The sequence below is a fragment of the Oncorhynchus gorbuscha genome, linkage group LG24 (assembly GCF_021184085.1).
Source record: "Oncorhynchus gorbuscha isolate QuinsamMale2020 ecotype Even-year linkage group LG24, OgorEven_v1.0, whole genome shotgun sequence".
In the NCBI taxonomy this organism is placed as follows: domain Eukaryota; kingdom Metazoa; phylum Chordata; class Actinopteri; order Salmoniformes; family Salmonidae; genus Oncorhynchus; species Oncorhynchus gorbuscha.
The window spans coordinates 4,102,129-4,124,482 of NC_060196.1; the positions used below are offsets into that span (position 1 = coordinate 4,102,129).

A 22,354-nucleotide genomic window follows, 5' to 3' on the forward strand; every position below is an offset into this window, starting at 1 on the left:
CCACACAGTATCTCTGTCCTGTTCCTACTGTACCACCACACACAGTATCTCTGTCCTGTTCCTACTGTACCACCACACACACAGTATCTCTGTCCTGTTCCTACTGTACCACCACACACACAGTATCTCTGTCCTGTTCCTACTGTACCACCACACACACAGTATCTCTGTCCTGTTCCTACTGTACCACCACACACACAGTATCTCTGTCCTGTTCCTACTGTACCACCACACACACAGTATCTCTGTCCTGTTCCTACTGTACCACCACACACACAGTATCTCTGTCCTGTTCCTACTGTACCACCACACACACAGTATCTCTGTCCTGTTCCTACTGTACCACCACACACACAGTATCTCTGTCCTGTTCCTACTGTACCACCACACACAGTATCTCTGTCCTGTTCCTACTGTACCACCACACACAGTATCTCTGTCCTGTTCCTACTGTACCACCACACAGTATCTCTGTCCTGTTCCTACTGTACCACCACACACACAGTATCTCTGTCCTGTTCCTACTGTACCACCACACACACAGTATCTCTGTCCTGTTCCTACTGTACCACCACACAGTATCTCTGTCCTGTTCCTACTGTACCACCACACAGTATCTCTGTCCTGTTCCTACTGTACCACCACACACAGTATCTCTGTCCTGTTCCTACTGTACCACCACACACACAGTATCTCTGTCCTGTTCCTACTGTACCACCACACACACACAGTATCTCTGTCCTGTTCCTACTGTACCACCACACACAGTATCTCTGTCCTGTTCCTACTGTACCACCACTAAGTATCTCTGTCCTGTTCCTACTGTACCACCACACAGTATCTCTGTCCTGTTCCTACTGTACCACCACACAGTATCTCTGTCCTGTTCCTACTGTACCACCACACAGTATCTCTGTCCTGTTCCTACTGTACCACCACACACACAGTATCTCTGTCCTGTTCCTACTGTACCACCACACACACAGTATCTCTGTCCTGTTCCTACTGTACCACCACACAGTATCTCTGTCCTGTTCCTACTGTACCACCACACACACAGTATCTCTGTCCTGTTCCTACTGTACCACCACACACACAGTATCTCTGTCCTGTTCCTACTGTACCACCACACACACAGTATCTCTGTCCTGTTCCTACTGTACCACCACACAGTATCTCTGTCCTGTTCCTACTGTACCACCACACACACAGTATCTCTGTCCTGTTCCTACTGTACCACCACACACACAGTATCTCTGTCCTGTTCCTACTGTACCACCACACAGTATCTCTGTCCTGTTCCTACTGTACCACCACACACACAGTATCTCTGTCCTGTTCCTACTGTACCACCACACACACAGTATCTCTGTCCTGTTCCTACTGTACCACCACACAGTATCTCTGTCCTGTTCCTACTGTACCACCACACACACAGTATCTCTGTCCTGTTCCTACTGTACCACCACACACACAGTATCTCTGTCCTGTTCCTACTGTACCACCACACAGTATCTCTGTCCTGTTCCTACTGTACCACCACACACACAGTATCTCTGTCCTGTTCCTACTGTACCACCACACACACAGTATCTCTGTCCTGTTCCTACTGTACCACCACACACACAGTATCTCTGTCCTGTTCCTACTGTACCACCACACACACAGTATCTCTGTCCTGTTCCTACTGTACCACCACACACACAGTATCTCTGTCCTGTTCCTACTGTACCACCACACACAGTATCTCTGTCCTGTTCCTACTGTACCACCACACACACAGTATCTCTGTCCTGTTCCTACTGTACCACCACACACACAGTATCTCTGTCCTGTTCCTACTGTACCACCACACAGTATCTCTGTCCTGTTCCTACTGTACCACCACACACACAGTATCTCTGTCCTGTTCCTACTGTACCACCACACACACAGTATCTCTGTCCTGTTCCTACTGTACCACCACACACACAGTATCTCTGTCCTGTTCCTACTGTACCACCACACACACAGTATCTCTGTCCTGTTCCTACTGTACCACCACACAGTATCTCTGTCCTGTTCCTACTGTACCACCACACACAGTATCTCTGTCCTGTTCCTACTGTACCACCACACACACAGTATCTCTGTCCTGTTCCTACTGTACCACCACACACACAGTATCTCTGTCCTGTTCCTACTGTACCACCACACAGTATCTCTGTCCTGTTCCTACTGTACCACCACACACACAGTATCTCTGTCCTGTTCCTACTGTACCACCACACACACAGTATCTCTGTCCTGTTCCTACTGTACCACCACACACACAGTATCTCTGTCCTGTTCCTACTGTACCACCACACACACAGTATCTCTGTCCTGTTCCTACTGTACCACCACACACACAGTATCTCTGTCCTGTTCCTACTGTACCACCACACACACAGTATCTCTGTCCTGTTCCTACTGTACCACCACACACACAGTATCTCTGTCCTGTTCCTACTGTACCACCACACAGTATCTCTGTCCTGTTCCTACTGTACCACCACACACACAGTATCTCTGTCCTGTTCCTACTGTACCACCACACACACAGTATCTCTGTCCTGTTCCTACTGTACCACCACACACAGTATCTCTGTCCTGTTCCTACTGTACCACCACACACACAGTATCTCTGTCCTGTTCCTACTGTACCACCACACACACAGTATCTCTGTCCTGTTCCTACTGTACCACCACACACAGTATCTCTGTCCTGTTCCTACTGTACCACCACACACACAGTATCTCTGTCCTGTTCCTACTGTACCACCACACACACAGTATCTCTGTCCTGTTCCTACTGTACCACCACACACAGTATCTCTGTCCTGTTCCTACTGTACCACCACACACACAGTATCTCTGTCCTGTTCCTACTGTACCACCACACACACAGTATCTCTGTCCTGTTCCTACTGTACCACCACACACACAGTATCTCTGTCCTGTTCCTACTGTACCACCACACACACAGTATCTCTGTCCTGTTCCTACTGTACCACCACACACACAGTATCTCTGTCCTGTTCCTACTGTACCACCACACACAGTATCTCTGTCCTGTTCCTACTGTACCACCACACACACAGTATCTCTGTCCTGTTCCTACTGTACCACCACACACACAGTATCTCTGTCCTGTTCCTACTGTACCACCACACCACACAGTATCTCTGTCCTGTTCCTACTGTACCACCACACACACAGTATCTCTGTCCTGTTCCTACTGTACCACCACACACACAGTATCTCTGTCCTGTTCCTACTGTACCACCACACACACAGTATCTCTGTCCTGTTCCTACTGTACCACCACACACACAGTATCTCTGTCCTGTTCCTACTGTACCACCACACACACAGTATCTCTGTCCTGTTCCTACTGTACCACCACACACACAGTATCTCTGTCCTGTTCCTACTGTACCACCACACACACAGTATCTCTGTCCTGTTCCTACTGTACCACCACACACACAGTATCTCTGTCCTGTTCCTACTGTACCACCACACACACAGTATCTCTGTCCTGTTCCTACTGTACCACCACACACACAGTATCTCTGTCCTGTTCCTACTGTACCACCACACACACAGTATCTCTGTCCTGTTCCTACTGTACCACCACACACACAGTATCTCTGTCCTGTTCCTACTGTACCACCACACACACAGTATCTCTGTCCTGTTCCTACTGTACCACCACACACAGTATCTCTGTCCTGTTCCTACTGTACCACCACACACACAGTATCTCTGTCCTGTTCCTACTGTACCACCACACACACAGTATCTCTGTCCTGTTCCTACTGTACCACCACACAGTATCTCTGTCCTGTTCCTACTGTACCACCACACAGTATCTCTGTCCTGTTCCTACTGTACCACCACACACACAGTATCTCTGTCCTGTTCCTACTGTACCACCACACACACAGTATCTCTGTCCTGTTCCTACTGTACCACCACACAGTATCTCTGTCCTGTTCCTACTGTACCACCACACAGTATCTCTGTCCTGTTCCTACTGTACCACCACACACACAGTATCTCTGTCCTGTTCCTACTGTACCACCACACACACAGTATCTCTGTCCTGTTCCTACTGTACCACCACACACACAGTATCTCTGTCCTGTTCCTACTGTACCACCACACACAGTATCTCTGTCCTGTTCCTACTGTACCACCACACACTCTGTCCTGTTCCTACTGTACCACCACACAGTATCTCTGTCCTGTTCCTACTGTACCACCACACACACAGTATCTCTGTCCTGTTCCTACTGTACCACCACACACACAGTATCTCTGTCCTGTTCCTACTGTACCACCACACAGTATCTCTGTCCTGTTCCTACTGTACCACCACACAGTATCTCTGTCCTGTTCCTACTGTACCACCACCACAGTATCTCTGTCCTGTCCTACTGTCCTGTTCCTACCCACCACACACACTGTATCTCTGTCCTGTTCCTACTGTACCACCACACACACAGTATCTCTGTCCTGTTCCTACTGTACCACCACACACACAGTATCTCTGTCCTGTTCCTACTGTACCACCACACACACAGTATCTCTGTCCTGTTCCTACTGTACCACCACACACACAGTATCTCTGTCCTGTTCCTACTGTACCACCACACACACAGTATCTCTGTCCTGTTCCTACTGTACCACCACACACACAGTATCTCTGTCCTGATCCTACTGTACCACCACACACACAGTATCTCTGTCCTGTTCCTACTGTACCACCACACACACAGTATCTCTGTCCTGTTCCTACTGTACCACCACACAGTATCTCTGTCCTGTTCCTACTGTACCACCACACAGTATCTCTGTCCTGTTCCTACTGTACCACCACACACACAGTATCTCTGTCCTGTTCCTACTGTACCACCACACACACAGTATCTCTGTCCTGTTCCTACTGTACCACCGCACACACAGCACACACACACACAGGATCTCTGTCCTGTTCCTACTGTACCACCGCACACACAGTATCTCTGTCCTGTTCCTACTGTACCACCACACACACAGTATCTCTGTCCTGATCCTACTGTACCACCACACAGTATCTCTGTCCTGTTCCTACTGTACCACCACACACACAGTATCTCTGTCCTGATCCTACTGTACCATACAGTGGTCCTTCTGTAGCTCAGTTGGTAGAGCATGGCGCTTGTAACGCCAGGGTAGTGGGTTCGATCCCCGGGACCACCCATACGTAGAATGTATGCACACATGACTGTAAGTCGCTTTGGATAAAAGCGTCCGCTAAATGGCATATATTATTATTATATATTATCTGTCCTGTTCCTACTGTACCACCACACACAGTATCTCTGTCCTGTTCCTACTGTACCACCACACACACAGTATCTCTGTCCTGTTCCTACTGTACCACCACACACACAGTATCTCTGTCCTGTTCCTACTGTACCACCACACACACAGTATCTCTGTCCTGTTCCTACTGTACCTCCACACACACAGTATCTCTGTCCTGTTCCTACTGTACCTCCACACACAGTATCTCTGTCCTGTTCCTACTGTACCACCACCACACAGTATCTCTGTCCTGTTCCTACTGTACCACCACACAGTATCTCTGTCCTGTTCCTACTGTACCACCACACACAGTATCTCTGTCCTGTTCCTACTGTACCACCACACACACAGTATCTCTGTCCTGATCCTACTGTACCACCACACACAGTATCTCTGTCCTGATCCTACTGTACCACCACACACAGTATCTCTGTCCTGTTCCTAGCAGCAGCCAGGCTTCCTGCTGTGGGGCCACCAGTCTGACCCCTTGCCCATGTGGCTGACACACATCTTAGCGGGGGCCAGCTTCAGGCGTAACACCTGCTGAGTTCAGCCGTTTCCATGTCTGTCTGGAGCTTGGCTGGGGGAGATGTGGTGTCCAAACACTATCAGCTGACAAAAAACACCCAGCAGTCTTTTCTACAGCCCCAATGTGGTGTGTTTTCAGCAGCCATGTTTGCTAGTGGGTGGGGGCTAGCCTAAATGCCAAGCTTCGATATGGACTCACCACTCTGTGTCTGTGTGAGAGAGGGTAAGAATGTGTGTGTGTGTGTGTGTGTGTGTGTGTGTGTGTGTGTGTGTGTGTGTGTGTGTGTGTGTGTGTGTGTGTGTGTGTGTGTGTGTGTGTGTGTGTGTGTGTGTGTGTGTGTGTGTGTGTGTGTGTGTGTGTGTGAACCCTGGCCTGCCTCTGAAGGACCAGAGGGCCTATTGATTTTTTCCCCTCAGGCACGATAAGGGGCAGCCATCGTAGATAAACAAGGTCGCTCCCCGGCCTCCGTGAGGACCCCTCAGCTGTCTGCAACACTACCGGACAATCCCACACACACACACACTGCCACGGAAGGGCAAGACGGGCAACCGCGTCGGACGATAAACCGGACAAACCCGCTACGGACCGAAAAAATACATTGACAGGCTGAGTTTTGGACCAGTGGCTTTAAAAAGTCCAGGGAAGGTCGAGGGAGGGAAAAGAATCTACATGTTTTAGTTATTCAAAGCGGAAGTTGTTTCTGTTTGGGTAGTTTACAGAGTCACAGAGTCTCCTCTCTCTCCCGGGAAGGGACTCCTTTTATGAAGCTTTACTTTATTGTCACATCAGTTCAGTGTGTTGAGACTGAACATGTTGGTTCCCTCCACTATAAATGGCTGTAAACTAAACTAGCTGTTTCTACTCTGAACAGTCAGCAGTGGCACCTCAATCTGCAACACTCCCCCAACAGCTCCCTACCAACGCCATGTCACAGCTGATCTGAGAATCATTCTGAAAGGTTGGTCTCTTCTGAAAGCTTTAAAACATTGTTTGGCTACGATCCGAGGTGCAGACTTCTCCAGTCCGCCTCATGGATGTAAAAGGTATAGACTGGGTGTAAGGAAATGTATAAACCCCCTCTTTCTAGACTATCCTTACACCAAAACAGCACTTTAAAACCCATGAGTCCGAGCGAGCAGATAGATACACGCTTCAGGAAGGGAATCAATACAATTTGGAACAATTCGACGGCAGCAAAACCAAGTTCAGCTGGAAAAGAAATGCCATCAAGTTGGTTGTACAAGCTGACTTCGTCCTATTGCTGCCCCCAGGGACAAGAGGTGGACCAAAGCCATCTCTCCATACAATACATGCCTGAGCAGACGACAGATGATCTACCTGTGTGTCCGTGACTGACGTGGGACTTCATGTCACTCTCCTCCACGCAGACGTAGTCACAGGCGCTGCAGCACAGAGCGAACATCCACTGCTCCTTGTCCACGTGGAGAGACATGTGGCTGACGAACTGGGCGTTCAGCCCCGTCTGGAAACCACACGCATGGCAGCTGGATGGACAGGAAGAGGGAGGGATGGGTTAAACACGGATCTCAGAACAGGTCACAGCTAGAGTGGAAAGTGGAGAGGTAATGAACATAGACCAAATGCTTATCTCAGACCAGGTTATAGAGGCAAGAAGACATAATTCATTCCTAATCTAACCCTAAAGGCTGACCTCAGACCAGGTTATAGAGGGAAGAAGACATAATTCATTCCTAATCTAACCCTAAAGGCTGACCTCAGACCAGGTTATAGAGGGAAGAAGACATAATTCATTCCCAATCAAACCCCAAAGCCTGACCTCAGACCAGTAAAGAAATAGGTCAGTCATGTACAGTTAATTTTAATTTATGAGATCATTAAATTGCATGTCAGTCTTTATACGGCTAGATCTTTTGCGCACACACACACACACACACACACACACACACACACACACACACACACACACACACACACACACACACACACACACACACACACACACACACACACACACACACACACACACACACACACACACACACGTGAGATCTTTGACGCCTGCTATGGATGAACACGTACTCGCCAGAAACTATAGGGACAGACCTTTATTACGGGTCTGTGTACATTAGTACAGGGACAGTTCTTGTGACTACCCCTCTGAGAACAGGTGCGTCGACCAGACTCTAGTAGAAATCCAAAATGGTGTATCTGGCCCATTCAATGTTTCTTTGGAGTGTTTCTTTCATTCAGCGTAGCAGCACCTGTAGTAATAGGGGAAGGTCTTGCCGTCTCGTCCCTCAGCGGTGGCGACAGCGCTGACCATCTGCTCTGCGTCGGTGCTGACCAGCTTGACAGAGTGGATGGTCAGGTGCTGGTTGAGGTTGGCTCTGCACTTGGCTGCATAAGGACACAGGTGACACGTATACTTCCGCTCCTCTGGAAGGACAGACAGGCACACGGTCAGAGAGAGAGAGACAGAGAGAGAGAGAGAGACAGAGAGACAGAGAGAGAGACAGAGAAAGAGACAGAGAGTGAAAGAGACAGAGAGAGAGAGACAGAGAGCGACAGAGAGAGAGACAGAGACAGAGAGCGAGAGAGACAGACAGCGAGAGACAGACACAGAGAGAGAGAGAGACAGAGAGACAGACACAGAGAGAGAGAGAGACAGACACAGAGAGACAGACACAGAGAGAGAGAGAGAGAGAGAGACACAGAGAGAGATAGACAGACACAGAGACAGACACAGAGAGAGAGAGAGAGAGAGACAGAGAGAGACAGAGAGACAGAGAGAGAGAGAGAGAGACAGAGAGAGAGAGAGAGCGAGAGAGACAGAGAGCGAGAGACAGAGAGCGAGAGAGAGACAGATACAGACACAGAGAGAGAGACAGATACAGAGAGACAGATACAGAGAGAGACAGAGAGAGAGAGAGAGCGAGAGAGAGACAGAGAGAGAAACAGAGAGAGAGACAGAGAGCGAGAGAGAGAGACACAGGGAGAGACAGATACAGAGAGCGAGAGAGGTTTACGGGGACATACATTCGTACATACACTTACGTGTAATATGCACGCCATATCTGAAATACAATGAGTACGTCCCCCTGCATGAGAATGTCTGCTTAGTGGACTACACACACACAAAAATCCTATTACGTCAGCTACTAATGAACGAACACACACACACTTTGCCCGAGGACATGAAACCAGGGAACCTTTGTGGCCCGGGTAAACCAAAAACAACCATCATGATGACATATGCCCCCGTTTCTGCTCTGTGTGGTGTGCCCAAGCTGTTCTCAGCCAAACAACCCACTCACAGGGGGAGTCTGTGTCAGAGTGTGTGTGCGCGTTTTGTATTAGTGTGTGTGGACCATGCGCTTTCATGCACAAGAATATGTAGGTTTTTACATAAATGTGGGAGCATTAAAAAGACCAATTTAAATCAAATTAAAATGGAGAATGCATTATCTTTTACAGCAATGACCCTTAGACTTGTGGTAATGCCAGGGGAGTGGAGATCTCTGATCTGAACCACTGAGAGTCAGGACCTCTGTTTGGATCTCTCATCCAATGGATCGCTTAGACGGTAGAGTGTGTGCTGTGTTCACATGTATTTACACACTGAGTGTACAAAACATTAGGAACACCTGCTCTTTCTTTGACAGACTGACCAGGGGAATCCAGGTGAAAGCTATGATCCCGTATTGATGTCACTTGTTAAATCCACTTCAATCAGTGGAGATGAAGGGGAGGAGACGGGTTAAAGAAGGATTTTTAAGCCTTGAGACATGTATTGTGTTTGTGTGCCATTCAGAGGGTGAATGGGCAAGACCAAAAACATAAGTGCCTTTGAACAGGGCATGGTAGTAGGTGCCAGGCGCACCGGTTTGTTTCAAGAACTGCAACGCTGCTGGGTTTTTCATGCTCAACAGTTTCCTGTGTGTATAAAGAATGGTCCACCACCCAAAGGACATCCAGCCAACTTGACACAACTGTGAGAAGCATTGGGGTCAACATGGGCCAGCATCCATGCGAAACTCTTTCGACACCTTGTGGAGTCCATGCCCCGATGAATTGATGTTGCTCTGAGGGCAACAGGGGGGGGGGACTCAATATTAAGGTGTCCATAATGTTCTGTCCACTCAGTGTATGTATTTATGTGTATTAATATATATTCATATGTATGTATATGTATTAATGTATATATATGTGTATGTAAATGTATTAATATGCATAAAGCATGTACAGAAACAGTAGTATGTGGTTTTGCATCAGATACAGTATGGCCCCAATGCTGTTACACTGTATGTACACTTACTGTAACTGTGTGTATGAATCCATCCACTCAGTGTGTGTGTGTGTGTGTGTGGATATATACATTTAAATAAACATGTGTGTGTGTGAGCGCATCCGATATTGCGTCTGTCCGTGTTTGTGTGTCCACTGCGTCCAGTGTGTGTACTGGGATGCAGAGCAGCCTTCTGGCTTGGTAATTAGGCGGGCAGTTTTCCCACTGAGACTAATCATGGTGGTAATCTCTTTAAAGGAGAGGGTAATCCAGTCTAGTAAACCTTATTTACTTTTTACAGGGTATTACACACACAGTCACACACACGCCAAGGGAACGTTGACAAGACATGTCACAACATACACAGGGAGTGTGTGTGTGTTAGTGGACTCACCTGTGTGTAGAGACAGGTGTCTGGACAGGGTCTGCTGTCTGCCAAACACCTTGCCACAGACGGGACAGGGGTGGAGCTGCTGACTGCTCAGTATCCCCTGGGACATCCCGTTCCCCCCCGGCTCTCCAGTGTCCTTCTCTGGGTCTGGAAACACACAGACAGAGTACCGTCACCATCACAGTTTACCATATTTTACTCACAACCTTCTCATAACCTACACCGGGAGGTGACCTGAAAGTCCATATTGTAGGAAAGCATTCAGCAACTGAAATGGAATGGAGCCCAACCTTGTTTCATATTACTCCAACCCTCAGCCTTGTTTCATATTACTCCAACTTCACTCCAACCCTCATCCTTGTTTCATATTACTCCAACCCTCAACTTTGCTCCATATTACTCCAACCCTCAACCTTGTTTCATATTACTCCAACCCTCAACCTTGTTCCATATTACTCCAACCCTCAACCTTGTTTCATATTACTCCAACCCTCAACCTTGTTTCATATTACTCCAACCCTCAACCTTGTTCCATATTACTCCAACCCTCAACCTTGTTTCATATTACTCCAACCCTCAATCGTGTTCCATATTACTCCAACCCTCAACTTTGCTCCATATTACTCCAACCCTCAACCTTGTTTCATATTACTCCAACCCTCAACCTTGTTCCATATTACTCCAACCCTCAACCTTGTTCCATATTACTCCAACCCTCAACCTTGTTCCATATTTCTCCAAGCACCTTGCTCCATATTACCCCCTCAACCTGTTCCATCCAACCGTATTACTCCAACCCTCAACTGTGTTCCATATTACTCCAACCCTCAACCGTGTTCCATATTACTCCAACCCTCAACTGTGTTCCATATTACTCCAACCCTCAACCGTGTTTCATTTTACTCCAACTTCACTCCAACCCTCAACCTTGTTCCATATTACTCCAACCCTCAACCGTGTTCAATATTACTCCAACCCTCAACCGTGTTCAATATTACTCCAACCCTCAACCTTGTTCCATATTACTCCAACCCTCAACCGTGTTCAATATTACTCCAACCCTCAACCGTGTTCAATATTACTCCAACCCTCAACCTTGTTCCATATTACTCCAACCCTCAACCTTGTTCCATATTACTCCAACCGTCAACCTTGTTTCATATTACTCCAACCCTCAGCCTTGTTCCATATTACTCCAACCCTCAACCTTGTTCCATATTACTCCAACCCTCAACCTTGTTCCATATTACTCCAACCCTCAACCTTGTTCCATATTACTCCAACCGTCAACCTTGTTCCATATTACTCCAACCGTCAACCTTGTTTCATATTACTCCAACCCTCAGCCTTGTTCCATATTACTCCAACCCTCAACCTTGTTTCATATTACTCCAACTTCACTCTAACCCTCATCCTTGTTCCATATTACTCCAACCCTCAACCTTGTTTCATATTACTCCAACCCTCAACCTTGTGCCATATTACTCCAACCCTCAACCTTGTTTCATATTACTCCAACCCTCAACCTTGTGCCATATTACTCCAACCCTCACCCTTGTTTCATTTTACTCCAACTCCACTCCAACCCTTAGCCTTGTTTCATATTACTCCAATCCTCAGCCTTGTTTCATATTACTCCAACCCTCAGCCTTGTTCCACATTACTCCAACCCTCAACCATGTTCCACATTACTCCAACCCTCAACCATGTTCCATATTACTCCAACCCTCAACCTTATTCCATATTACTCCAACCCTCAACCTTGTTCCATATTACTCCAACCCTCAACCTTGTTCCACATTACTCCAACCCTCAACCGTGTTCCATATTACTCCAACCCTCAACCTTGTTCCATACTACTCCAACCCTCAACCTTGTTCCATATTACTCCAACCCTCAACCGTGTTCCATATTACTCCAACCCTCAACCGTGTTCCATATTACTCCAACCCTCAACCTTGTTTCATATTACTCCAACCCCCCCATCTTTCTCATACCAACACTATAGCCTTCTCAAGTTATCATCTCCATGATAATCAGACTATACCACAGTGTGCCCCTTGATATTCTCTGTCTCTCTGTGTGTGCTCCATCACCCATCAGTCCTAAGCCCTCTAGTGTGTGGTTGTCCATGATAATCAGACTATATAGTAATACACAACCACCCAGGGATACAGCAGGGATGGAGAGAGTGAGAAGAGGAGAGAGAAGAGGAAGGCACGGAGGTGTGGGGAAAGTGTGAGAGAGGAAGAGAAAGTGAGAGAAAAGGGAAAACATGACAATAAGAGATAAAGAATTAACCTTCTGATGAAGGCACAGCTCTCAATTAGGATTCCATGCCACTCCTCTCTCTTATCTCCCTCTCCTCCATCGGGTAAATAAATAAAGAAGTGGACAGGGAGGGCTTCCGTCATTGACACAATGTAGCTAGTCTCAAATGGACGCCTGGCACCACACTACCTAGGATCATATTGTTCTCGGGGAGAGTGGACTGACTATACCGTACTCCACACAGGATGGCCTTTCACATAGGGACATTTAATAGGGAACACATGAAAGTCCACTATTTACCCGGCGTTAGATTATAAATAATAGTCAAATGGTAAGTACAGAAATGACTGTACCCACAGTAACCAAGGGGGGCGGGGCTTAGCAAAGGGTCAAAAGGTGTTGCATGTAGAGAATCAAATAAAGAACCATTGTTATTGTCATCTAACATTAATCTACTGTTAAACCACAGCAAAAATATATTCTTGACTGTTTCCAGTCTGACTGCAGGTACAGGCATCTTGATGCTAACTGTGCGGAGGACAACAAAAAACGAAGGCTATTGATTGGAGTCACCCTCCGCCACTAAATTCATTTTTTAAAACGAAAGCTGTCATAAGAGATGCAAGCTGGTGGATTGATGGGGGCATTGGGGGGTTGGAGGAGCGGCTAGGAGGCTTCATTCTCTGTTATTTTGGGGGAGTTTAATGGTGGGGGCATAAAAGAATAGATGTACTGGCCTTGGAGAAAGACAGAGGGGGAGATGGACAAGTCTGAAGGACGTCTAGCTAGAGTTGTATGTTGCTGACAGGTCTGGACTTCTCTCTCTCTCTCTGAAAAAGGAGAAGGGAGTTGTACGACGAAAGGAGAGAGACCAGAAGGAGGGATGCTAACAGACCATCTTCATCTGTCTGGACATGTGCTGGTTGGAAGAGAGCAGAGAGCCTACTGTGTCTGTAGCTACCTGAAGTGAAGTGTGGGAATCTCTCGGTGAATGAGCACTACACACCATTATAAAACCCCCACGTCAATGCACACCCTCATCCACACAAAACTAAACTAAACACAAGGCCTGAGCCCTGATGATATTCTACAAGATTTCAGTCAAGTGACAATACAGTATTAACACAACTAGTAATATATTCCTTAGTTGTAATCCTTCTGCAGGGACTGAGTCACTCCTCATAAAGTCCCCTGGACCTGCCGTTCTCTGTGACTCACAACCTGACATACCAGTGGGGGTGTGTGTATAGATATGTGTCCCTGCATGTGAGTTGGCAGAGTAGAGGGGAGGGGGTGTGTGTATGACTTATTAGTACACTTTTCAGTATGACCCACATGAGGACTTGACCCCTTGAATCAGTGGCTGTAGAGTGGTGATGCTCTGAGCTCTATCAAAGATTCACCAAACCCCTTGTCTGTTAAGTCTCATCGACAGGCTTCACCATGGTTTGTGTGGCTTAGTACTGAATGGGCACAGAGATCCTTAAGGGGCTTGTATCTCATCTCCTCAGACCACATAATCACATTAGTTGTCCTGAGGGGGTGAGAGGCAGGGTCGGGTGGGGGTCATCCAGGGTGACTGGAGCACATGGACAGGGTCTAGGGGCCATCCTGGGGCCTCGGTGGCCCAGCAACCCCAGCCAGAGCTCTGATAATCAGGCAATTAGAGGACCGGCGTGGGCCTTGAAGTGGTTAATGGTTTAATTAGTGTTATTAGAGCTGGAGAACGAGGGAGAGAGGAGGGAGGGAGGGAGGGACGGACGCACGGCCTCCGAATGGCTGGCTGGAGCTTGACCTGGGGCAGGGGGAGAGGAAGGACAGCCGCCACCATCACGACACACACACACACACCGACGCACTTGCTGTAAACAGCCCCAATTACCGCCACACAGAGATGGTCACATTTTCAATGTGGAAATGTATGGGCAAAGTGGTACAATGCACCAGTCATTATGAAATCCAACCATGCAACTGTTTGAATTGTCATAAAGTGGTGTTTCAGTAATACAGGGGATTCTCAGAGTAACTGTCTGGATAATGAGTGGTGCTGGGGTGATACTGGGAAACTGGGTTAATGGGAGCACTGGGGAGGGTCACTACCCTTAGCACAGAACACAGCTATGTGACTGACTGCGCCCCTAGGAGAGAGACAGAGGGAGAGAGAGGGACACAGAGGGAGAGATGAGAGGGAGATATGGAGAGAGGGAGGGGGAGGGATAGAGGGAGCAGGAAAAGAGGAAAGTGCAATCCGAAAGCAGAGAAAAGATGGTTGAAGGAGACAAGAGAAAGAACTGGGCATCGGGAAGAGACAGAGGGAGAGAGAGATGAAAAAGTGAGAGCGATAAAAGAGAGAGAAAGAGCGAAGACACAGCTCTGCACGTTGCACCCTGGGAAGGGAGACTGTCGGTTGGGCAAATTAACTATCAGGACACCCTTGACACGTAGAAGCCAATCAGATTTTAATTAACTGGTGGATGGTGATGGAGGGAGAGACGGGTGAGGCTGGCACAGGCTAATTACCCTCTGTATCTCAGCCTGCCTGCCACAGGCACCACAGGGACAGCCACAGAGCATCCCCATTCCAGGGCCAGGGGAGGGGAGAGAAGGGCTATCCAGGGCAGGGAGCCCCAAGGCTGGGTAGATGAGATGGGAGGTGGAGGCTCTAGAGGTGGAGGAATGGAGGAAGAGGGGCTTCCAGTTGAAGCTCGCATCCGCTACAAGACCATGGTGCTTGCCTACGGAGCTGTGAGGGGAACGGCACCTCAGTACCTCCAGGCTCTGATCAGGCCCTACACCCAAACAAGGGCACTGCGTTCATCCACCTCTGGCCCGCTCGCCTCCCTATCACTGAGGAAGTACAGCTCCCGCTCAGCCCAGTCAAAACTGTTTGCTGCCCTGGCCCCCCAATGGTGGAACAAACTCCCTCACGACGCCAGGACAGCGGAGTCAATCACCACCTTCCGGAGACACCTGAAACCCCACCTCTTTAAGGAATACCTAGGATAGGTTAAGTAATCCCTCTCACCCCACCCCCCCTAAGTTTTAGATGCACTATTGTTAAGTGACTGTCCCACTGGATGTCATAAGGTGAATGCACCAATTTGTAAGTCGCTCTGGATAAGAGCGTCTGCTAAATGACTTAAATGTAATGTAAATGTAAAATGTAAATGAGAAAGAGAGGGTTGGCCAGAGTTGAGGCCTCGTGCCTGGGTAGATGTGTGAGAGAGCGAGGAAAGGCCTGGGGAGGTGGAGATGTGTTTGAGGAGGGTGGGAGGTTACTGTAATCAGCTGTGAGGGCCAACATACTGGCTGCATGTCTACATTATGAGCGTCTGTCTGGAGTGTGTGTCTTTCTGAGTGTGTGGCTCACTATAGTAGTCTGCCCACTGAATTGCATCTGTCTGTCTATCTGTCTGACAGTAAGTGTGTATATGTCAGTCTATCCATGATGTGTGTGTGTGTGTGTGTGTGTGTGTGTGTGTGTGTGTGTGTGTGTGTGTGTGTGTGTGTGTGTGTGTGTGTGTGTGTGTGTGTGTGTGTGTGTGTGTGTGTGTGTGTCTCACCGTGGAGGGCTGTCCTAGCAGAGGAGCTGGCCTCTGCGGGGGAGGAGGACTTGGAGCGCTGGCTGAAGGGGGATTGTCTGAAACGCTCGTCCAGGAAGGGGCTAGGAGTGGACACACAACCACACACAGACACAGTCAGAGCAGTATCATGCTATAACAGCTCCATAACTAAAACAAATGCTTACGTTAAAATAAGATAGCAATATGCAATCAATATGGAATTGTTTTTAAATAACGCTGCAGAGCTCCAGGCCTCCCAATCTCAATGGCCTACACCAAAACAGACTCTGTAGAAATAGCAGCTAAAAAGGAAGCCAACAAGGTGAAAATCTGCCACTTTACCCTAATTTGCTCAAAACAGACTGAACTGTAGAAACACCTACTGCAGCTAGTGTATGAAAAACAACATGTTGTTGTTGCCAACAATGTTGCTGTTTTAAAATCTGCTGTCTTACCTGGCACTTTACCTGCTAATAATTTGCTCCTTAACCATGTTGGACGCCCCACCATGTTGCTGTCTTACTCCCCACCATGTTGCTGTCACTGTAAAACACCTGTTCACTGCACCTATCCAGTTGTGTCTTACCTGCTTATGCCCACCAAAACAACCTGCTTATTGTTGTTGCTTACCTGTCTTACCTGCTTATGCCCACCATGTTGCTGTTTTACCTGCTTATGCCCACCATGTTGCTGTCTTACCTGTTGCTGTTTTATGCCCACCATGTTGCTGTCTTGCTTATGCCACCATGTTGCTGTCTTAATGCCCACCATGTTGTTGTCTTACTGTCTTACCTGCTTATGCCCACCATGTTGCTGTCTTACCTGCTTATGCCCACCATGTTGCTGTCTTACCTGCTTATGCCCACCATGTTGCTGTCTTACCTGCTTATGCCCACCATGTTGTCTTACCTGTTTTACCATGTTGCTGTCTTACCTGCCCCCACCATGTTGCTGTCTTATGTTGCCCACCATGTCTTACCTGCCACCATGTTGCTGTCCCACCATGTTGCTGTTTTACCTGCTTATGCCCACCATGTTGCTGTTTTACCTGCTTATGCCCACCATGTTGCTGTTTTACCTGCTTATGCCCACCATGTTGTTGTCTTACCTGCTTATGCCCACCATGTTGCTGTTTTACCTGCTTATGCCCACCATGTTGCTGTTTTACCTGCTTATGCCCACCATGTTGCTGTCTTACCTGCTTATGCTCACCATGTTGCTGTCTTACCTGCTTATTCCCACCATGTTACTGTCTTACCTGCTTATGCTCACCATGTTGCTGTCTTACCTGCTTATGCCCACCATGTTGCTGTCTTACCTGCTTATGCCCACCATGTTGCTGTCTTACCTGCTTATGCCCACCATGTTGTCTTACCTGCTTATGCCCACCATGTTGCTGTCTTACCTGCTTATGCCCACCATGTTGCTGTCTTACCTGCTTATGCCCACCATGTTGCTGTCTTACCTGCTTATGCCCACCATGTTGCCGTCTTTGTGGTCGTTGGCTTTGCTGAACCCACAACTTTTTCTGCAACACAAAAAACACCACCATATCAAAGAGGGTCATTAACAACAATGACAAATCATTAACAAGCCTTTTGTGGTCATGACGGAACCAGGAAGCAGTTATTCAGAGCATATTGATTATTCAACGTGACCGAGTGGTCAGTATCTGGGAATCTGTTCAATGGTCCGTCCTTGCATCCAGAGCACCGTCTGTGAATCTGAGAGGGGTAACATTTCCCGAACCATTTAGCTGAAAGACCAATCCCAGATTGTAGCATATAGTAACATTGTGTTCATAGTAACATCCTGTATATAAAAACCCAGGGAAGTTGCATGGTTGTCCTGTTGCCTTGGTATATACTGTTCAAAGAGATCATATTCAATTACTAGAGGGGCTATGTCATAAACCCTCAAAGTTCCAGAATGGTATGAAAATGGCAGCCATTGTGGCCAGGGAGAAATCCAAACCAGTCTAATTGGAATTAACCTCTTCAGTCGACCCTCTACTTTTTCGAGCATTCTGTTAAAAATCGCGCAACATTTCAGCGCCCAACAAAGAAGATGGTCAAAGGTAATGAATGTTTTATATTTTATTGTGCGGTTTGTGTAGCGCCGACTATGCTAATTATTTTGTTTACGTCCCCTGCGGGTCTTTTGGGGTGTTACATGCTATCAGATAATAGCTTCTTATGCTTTCGCCGAAAAGCATTAAAAAAAATCTAACTTGTTGCCTGGATTCACAACGAGTATAGCTTTAATTCAATACCCTGCATGTGTATTTTAATGAATGTTTGAGTTTTAGCCAGGGTAGTGGGTTCGATTCCCGGGAGCACCCATACGTAGAATGTATGCACACATGACTGTAAGTCGCTTTGGATAAAAGCGTCTGCTAAATGGCATATATTATTATTATTAACTAATATTATTAGCATTTAGCGTAGCGCATTTGCATTTCCAGAGCTCTAGATGGGACGCCTGCGTGCCAGGTAGGAGCAAGAGGTTAATGGTAGTAGAGGCATAGGTGATGCATTTCCGGATTTCACTTATGCAGAAAAATAAAAAAGGCATGTGATTTTTTTAACCTAAAATAACATCATATAATTATAAAGTTTGTACAGGTTTTAGACTGTATAAATAGCCTATGAAATATATGTAAAAGGACCATAAATGTCTCAGTTTGTTTTCTTGGAAAGCTGTGAATGTTTATAATATGATATAATATCAGTACTTGTTGCATTTACAACTTGTCTAAATCCTATCAACTGATTTCAGCCAGTGGCTGTGGATTGACTGCATTGTTAGTATGGAATGTTGGCATACTGGTTCGAAAAATTGGAAAGTTAGAAAAATTATTGGAATCATTCCACTTAAACTGGCTAAAAAACATACTTTGCAGACAATCTTTAAAATGATTGTTTTACACAATATCTCATCACAGCACACTGGTTGACCAACTCCCTGACCAAAATGGCTGACCTTTTATGCTGTCATAAGAACTTTCATGTCCATTCTAGTATTCAAATGTGCAATTCTATGGTCAGAGTAATAAAACCCAGGGAAGGTGTTTGGTTGTCCCTTGGCTTCAGCAGCCTACTAGTGATGACCTCATTATAGCAGCCTCTTGCTCCCTGGGTGGCACTGCTCTAGTCGCTGCCCCCCCAACCCCTCCTCGCCCCCCACTCCCTAACCTCTCCTCGCCCCCCACTCCCTCCTCGCCCCCACTCCCTCCTCGCCCCCCACTCCCTAACCTCTCCTCGCCCCCCACTCCCTAACACCCCTCTCTGTCAAACGGTTCGCCAAGGACAGAGGTCTCTCCGCGTTGCCATGGTGATGCCACACGGGAGAAATGTAGGGGTGTGGGGCTAGTTGAGGGGGGGGGGGGGTTAGTGTGTGCAGCCAAGTGTGCTTGAGCCGGCATGTTTGAAAAGGAGTCGAGGAAGAGAGAGAGGAGGGATAGAGAAGGAGAAGAGGGAGGGAGGGACGTGGGGGAAGACAGGCACTTTGTAGACACTGCTCCCCATGGGGGCTTGTGTGTGTATCTGTGTGTGTGTACTTGCGTGCTCATCGGTGTGTGCATCTCTCTCACTGGAGAGAGATTTTTTGCCACAATTTCCAAGGGGCTACTGTATGAGGCATTTAGGTGTAGCAATCAGAGCTGGGGGGATAGGGCTAGGGGGCATGGCCTGGGTCTCCTGTAACCCCCCCCCCACAACCCCATCTTGGGAGATGCAGGTTCCACTTTAGTGCTCTGCCATCAAGCAATACAAACAGCTGTCTGCCGCCTCAATGTCATGGTCACAGCCAAGCAGGGAAGAAGTTTTTATAAAACCTACAGATCACATTACAGGTAATATATAGTGTCCCCTAACCGCAGAGCCCCCAGAGGATGGAAGAGAAACATATAGGTTTTATGGCAAAGTATCACACCACATTTCAAGGTTGACACTGAGCACTGAGGTACCAGAGAGAGGTGTGTGTGAATGTAGTCAGGGAGGTGTGTGAGGGTACGTGTGTGTGTACAAGTGTGTGTATGTTTGAGAGATTGTGTGTGTCATAAGTGTGTGTGTATCATAGAGAACATTGCGCACCTGAGAGTTGGAAGAGGAGCTCGGAGGCCATTTTCACTGATATGTCCTGGGAGAAGAGGTCTTGCTTCTGGGGGCGGGAAAACGCTTCAGGGAGGCTGGTCATTGGCTCGCTCTTCTCACACACCCCTAAAGTGCTGAAGGCCAGCAGGTGAGTAGGGGGCGGGGCCGGGCCACTGGCCGGGTCCACCTCCATAGGCTCCGCCTTCACCTTCTGGTAGTGGGCCGCGTCCTTGTTGCTTTCTGGGGTAGGGGATTGGATGAGAGGGACAGTGAGTGACAGGGTTGAATCTATGCATTCCTGTGACAACTCCTATCTACACCGAGTAAACCAAACATTAGGAATCAAATCAAATGTATTTATATAGCCCTTCTTACATCAGCTGATATCTCAGTGCTGTACAGAAACACCTCCCTAATATTGAGTTGGCTGTATGTCCTTTGGCTGGGGGACCATTCTTGATAAACACAGGAATAAGGGATAATGGCTTTAACCTGGATTCACCTGGTCAATCTATGTCATGGAAAGAGCAGGTGTCAATGTGTATATGTATTAGTGAGGGAAGTCATTTGCCTTATAGTTTGAGAAAAGCCAGTTCTGTTTTATCCAAAAGGTTATAATATATTTATACCGCATACAACTCTACTGGCTTTCCTCAAAGCTGGATGTGTCTCGTTCTCAAAATATAGATAGCTAAGTTCATTTAGCTTTTTAAGCTAAGCATTTAAGCTAAGTTCACCCTACATAGATTTCATATTACCTCATGGATGTTCAAAGAGAAATAACCTTAAGAAAAACCTTGTTAATGCCTTTACCAAACCCTGAGGACATTCTGTACATTTAATCAGACAAGATCTCTCATTCCATTCGTACTTCAATCTCCATCCATCAGGAGCACTCTAAACTCCGGACTGTCCTCACTCAACCTCCCCGAAATAATATGAGCCTGAATCCAAATGAAAATGGTTGGAATTCCCAAAATGTTTAATAAAGCCATAACATCCATTCAACCCCTAAAGCGCTCCGTTCCTGAGTGGATATTGTCTAGTTATGTGATTATGTAGGGCTAGAGGGCATCACCAGGTCACACACTGGCTCAGGGAGCTAGGCAGCCGGTACAGGTTCACTGGTGTGTGTGTATGTGTGTATATATGTATGTATGTACGTGTGTATGTATGTGTGTGTGTGCGTGCGTGTTTGTGTATATATATATGGTTCACAGAAACAACATACAGGAAAGGGGATAGTGTATGGTGTGTGTGTGTGTGTGTGTGTGTGTGTGTGTGTGTGTGTGTGTGTGTGTGTGTGTGTGTGTGTGTGTGTGTGTGTGTGTGTGTGTGTGTGTGTGTGTGTGTGTGTGTGTGTGTGTGTGTGTGTGTGTGTGTGTGTGTGGCTCAGTGAAGCACACAAAACAGAAAATATGCTACCACCATTAAATATGAAACAGTACAACAGTAACCTCATTCCAGCCCTATGGGCATTTTGAAGAGGAGGGGGTGTTATGATGTTGTGAACTCAAACGCTTCCTTGAAAACCTTTCAAACCTTTTGCTTCAGCTGCCGTCGAACGAAAGAACACTTCTGATTCAACAGCGGCCGTTGTCTTTTCATATCAAGTTTTCGTAAACCAGGGCATCTCTTAGGAGATTTGAAAAATCAGGGTTGAAATAAAACAACAACGTTGGTTAGAGAATCCCTAACGGAGGAAAAACCTCCCCGTAACCTCCCCCCAACCTCCCCATCGCTCTGGTTATCAGACAGTGTTCAAGAGGTTAGCCAAATAGCAGACGCTAAAAATAGTCCCGGTGGCCGGCAGTACACGGCATCAGGATCTCTGAGGTAATATTAATAGTAACAGATTTTGAC

At 47.2% G+C, this 22,354-nt stretch overlaps 1 protein-coding gene across 1 annotated transcript in view; it reads right to left on the bottom strand.

Annotated features, from left to right (window-relative positions):
- Positions 1-22,354, bottom strand: part of LOC124013285 (zinc finger protein 827-like) — a 125,496-nt gene that overhangs the window by 15,681 nt on the left and 87,461 nt on the right. Inside the window, exons 6-12 of the mRNA XM_046327551.1 lie at positions 20,492-20,731; positions 18,100-18,121; positions 17,863-17,925; positions 16,398-16,498; positions 10,567-10,710; positions 8,149-8,323; positions 7,244-7,410 (exon numbers count right to left, since the gene is read on the bottom strand). Of these exons, the coding sequence (XP_046183507.1) occupies positions 7,244-7,410; positions 8,149-8,323; positions 10,567-10,710; positions 16,398-16,498; positions 17,863-17,925; positions 18,100-18,121; positions 20,492-20,731 (912 nt within the window). The remainder of the gene's footprint in view (positions 1-7,243; positions 7,411-8,148; positions 8,324-10,566; positions 10,711-16,397; positions 16,499-17,862; positions 17,926-18,099; positions 18,122-20,491; positions 20,732-22,354) is intronic.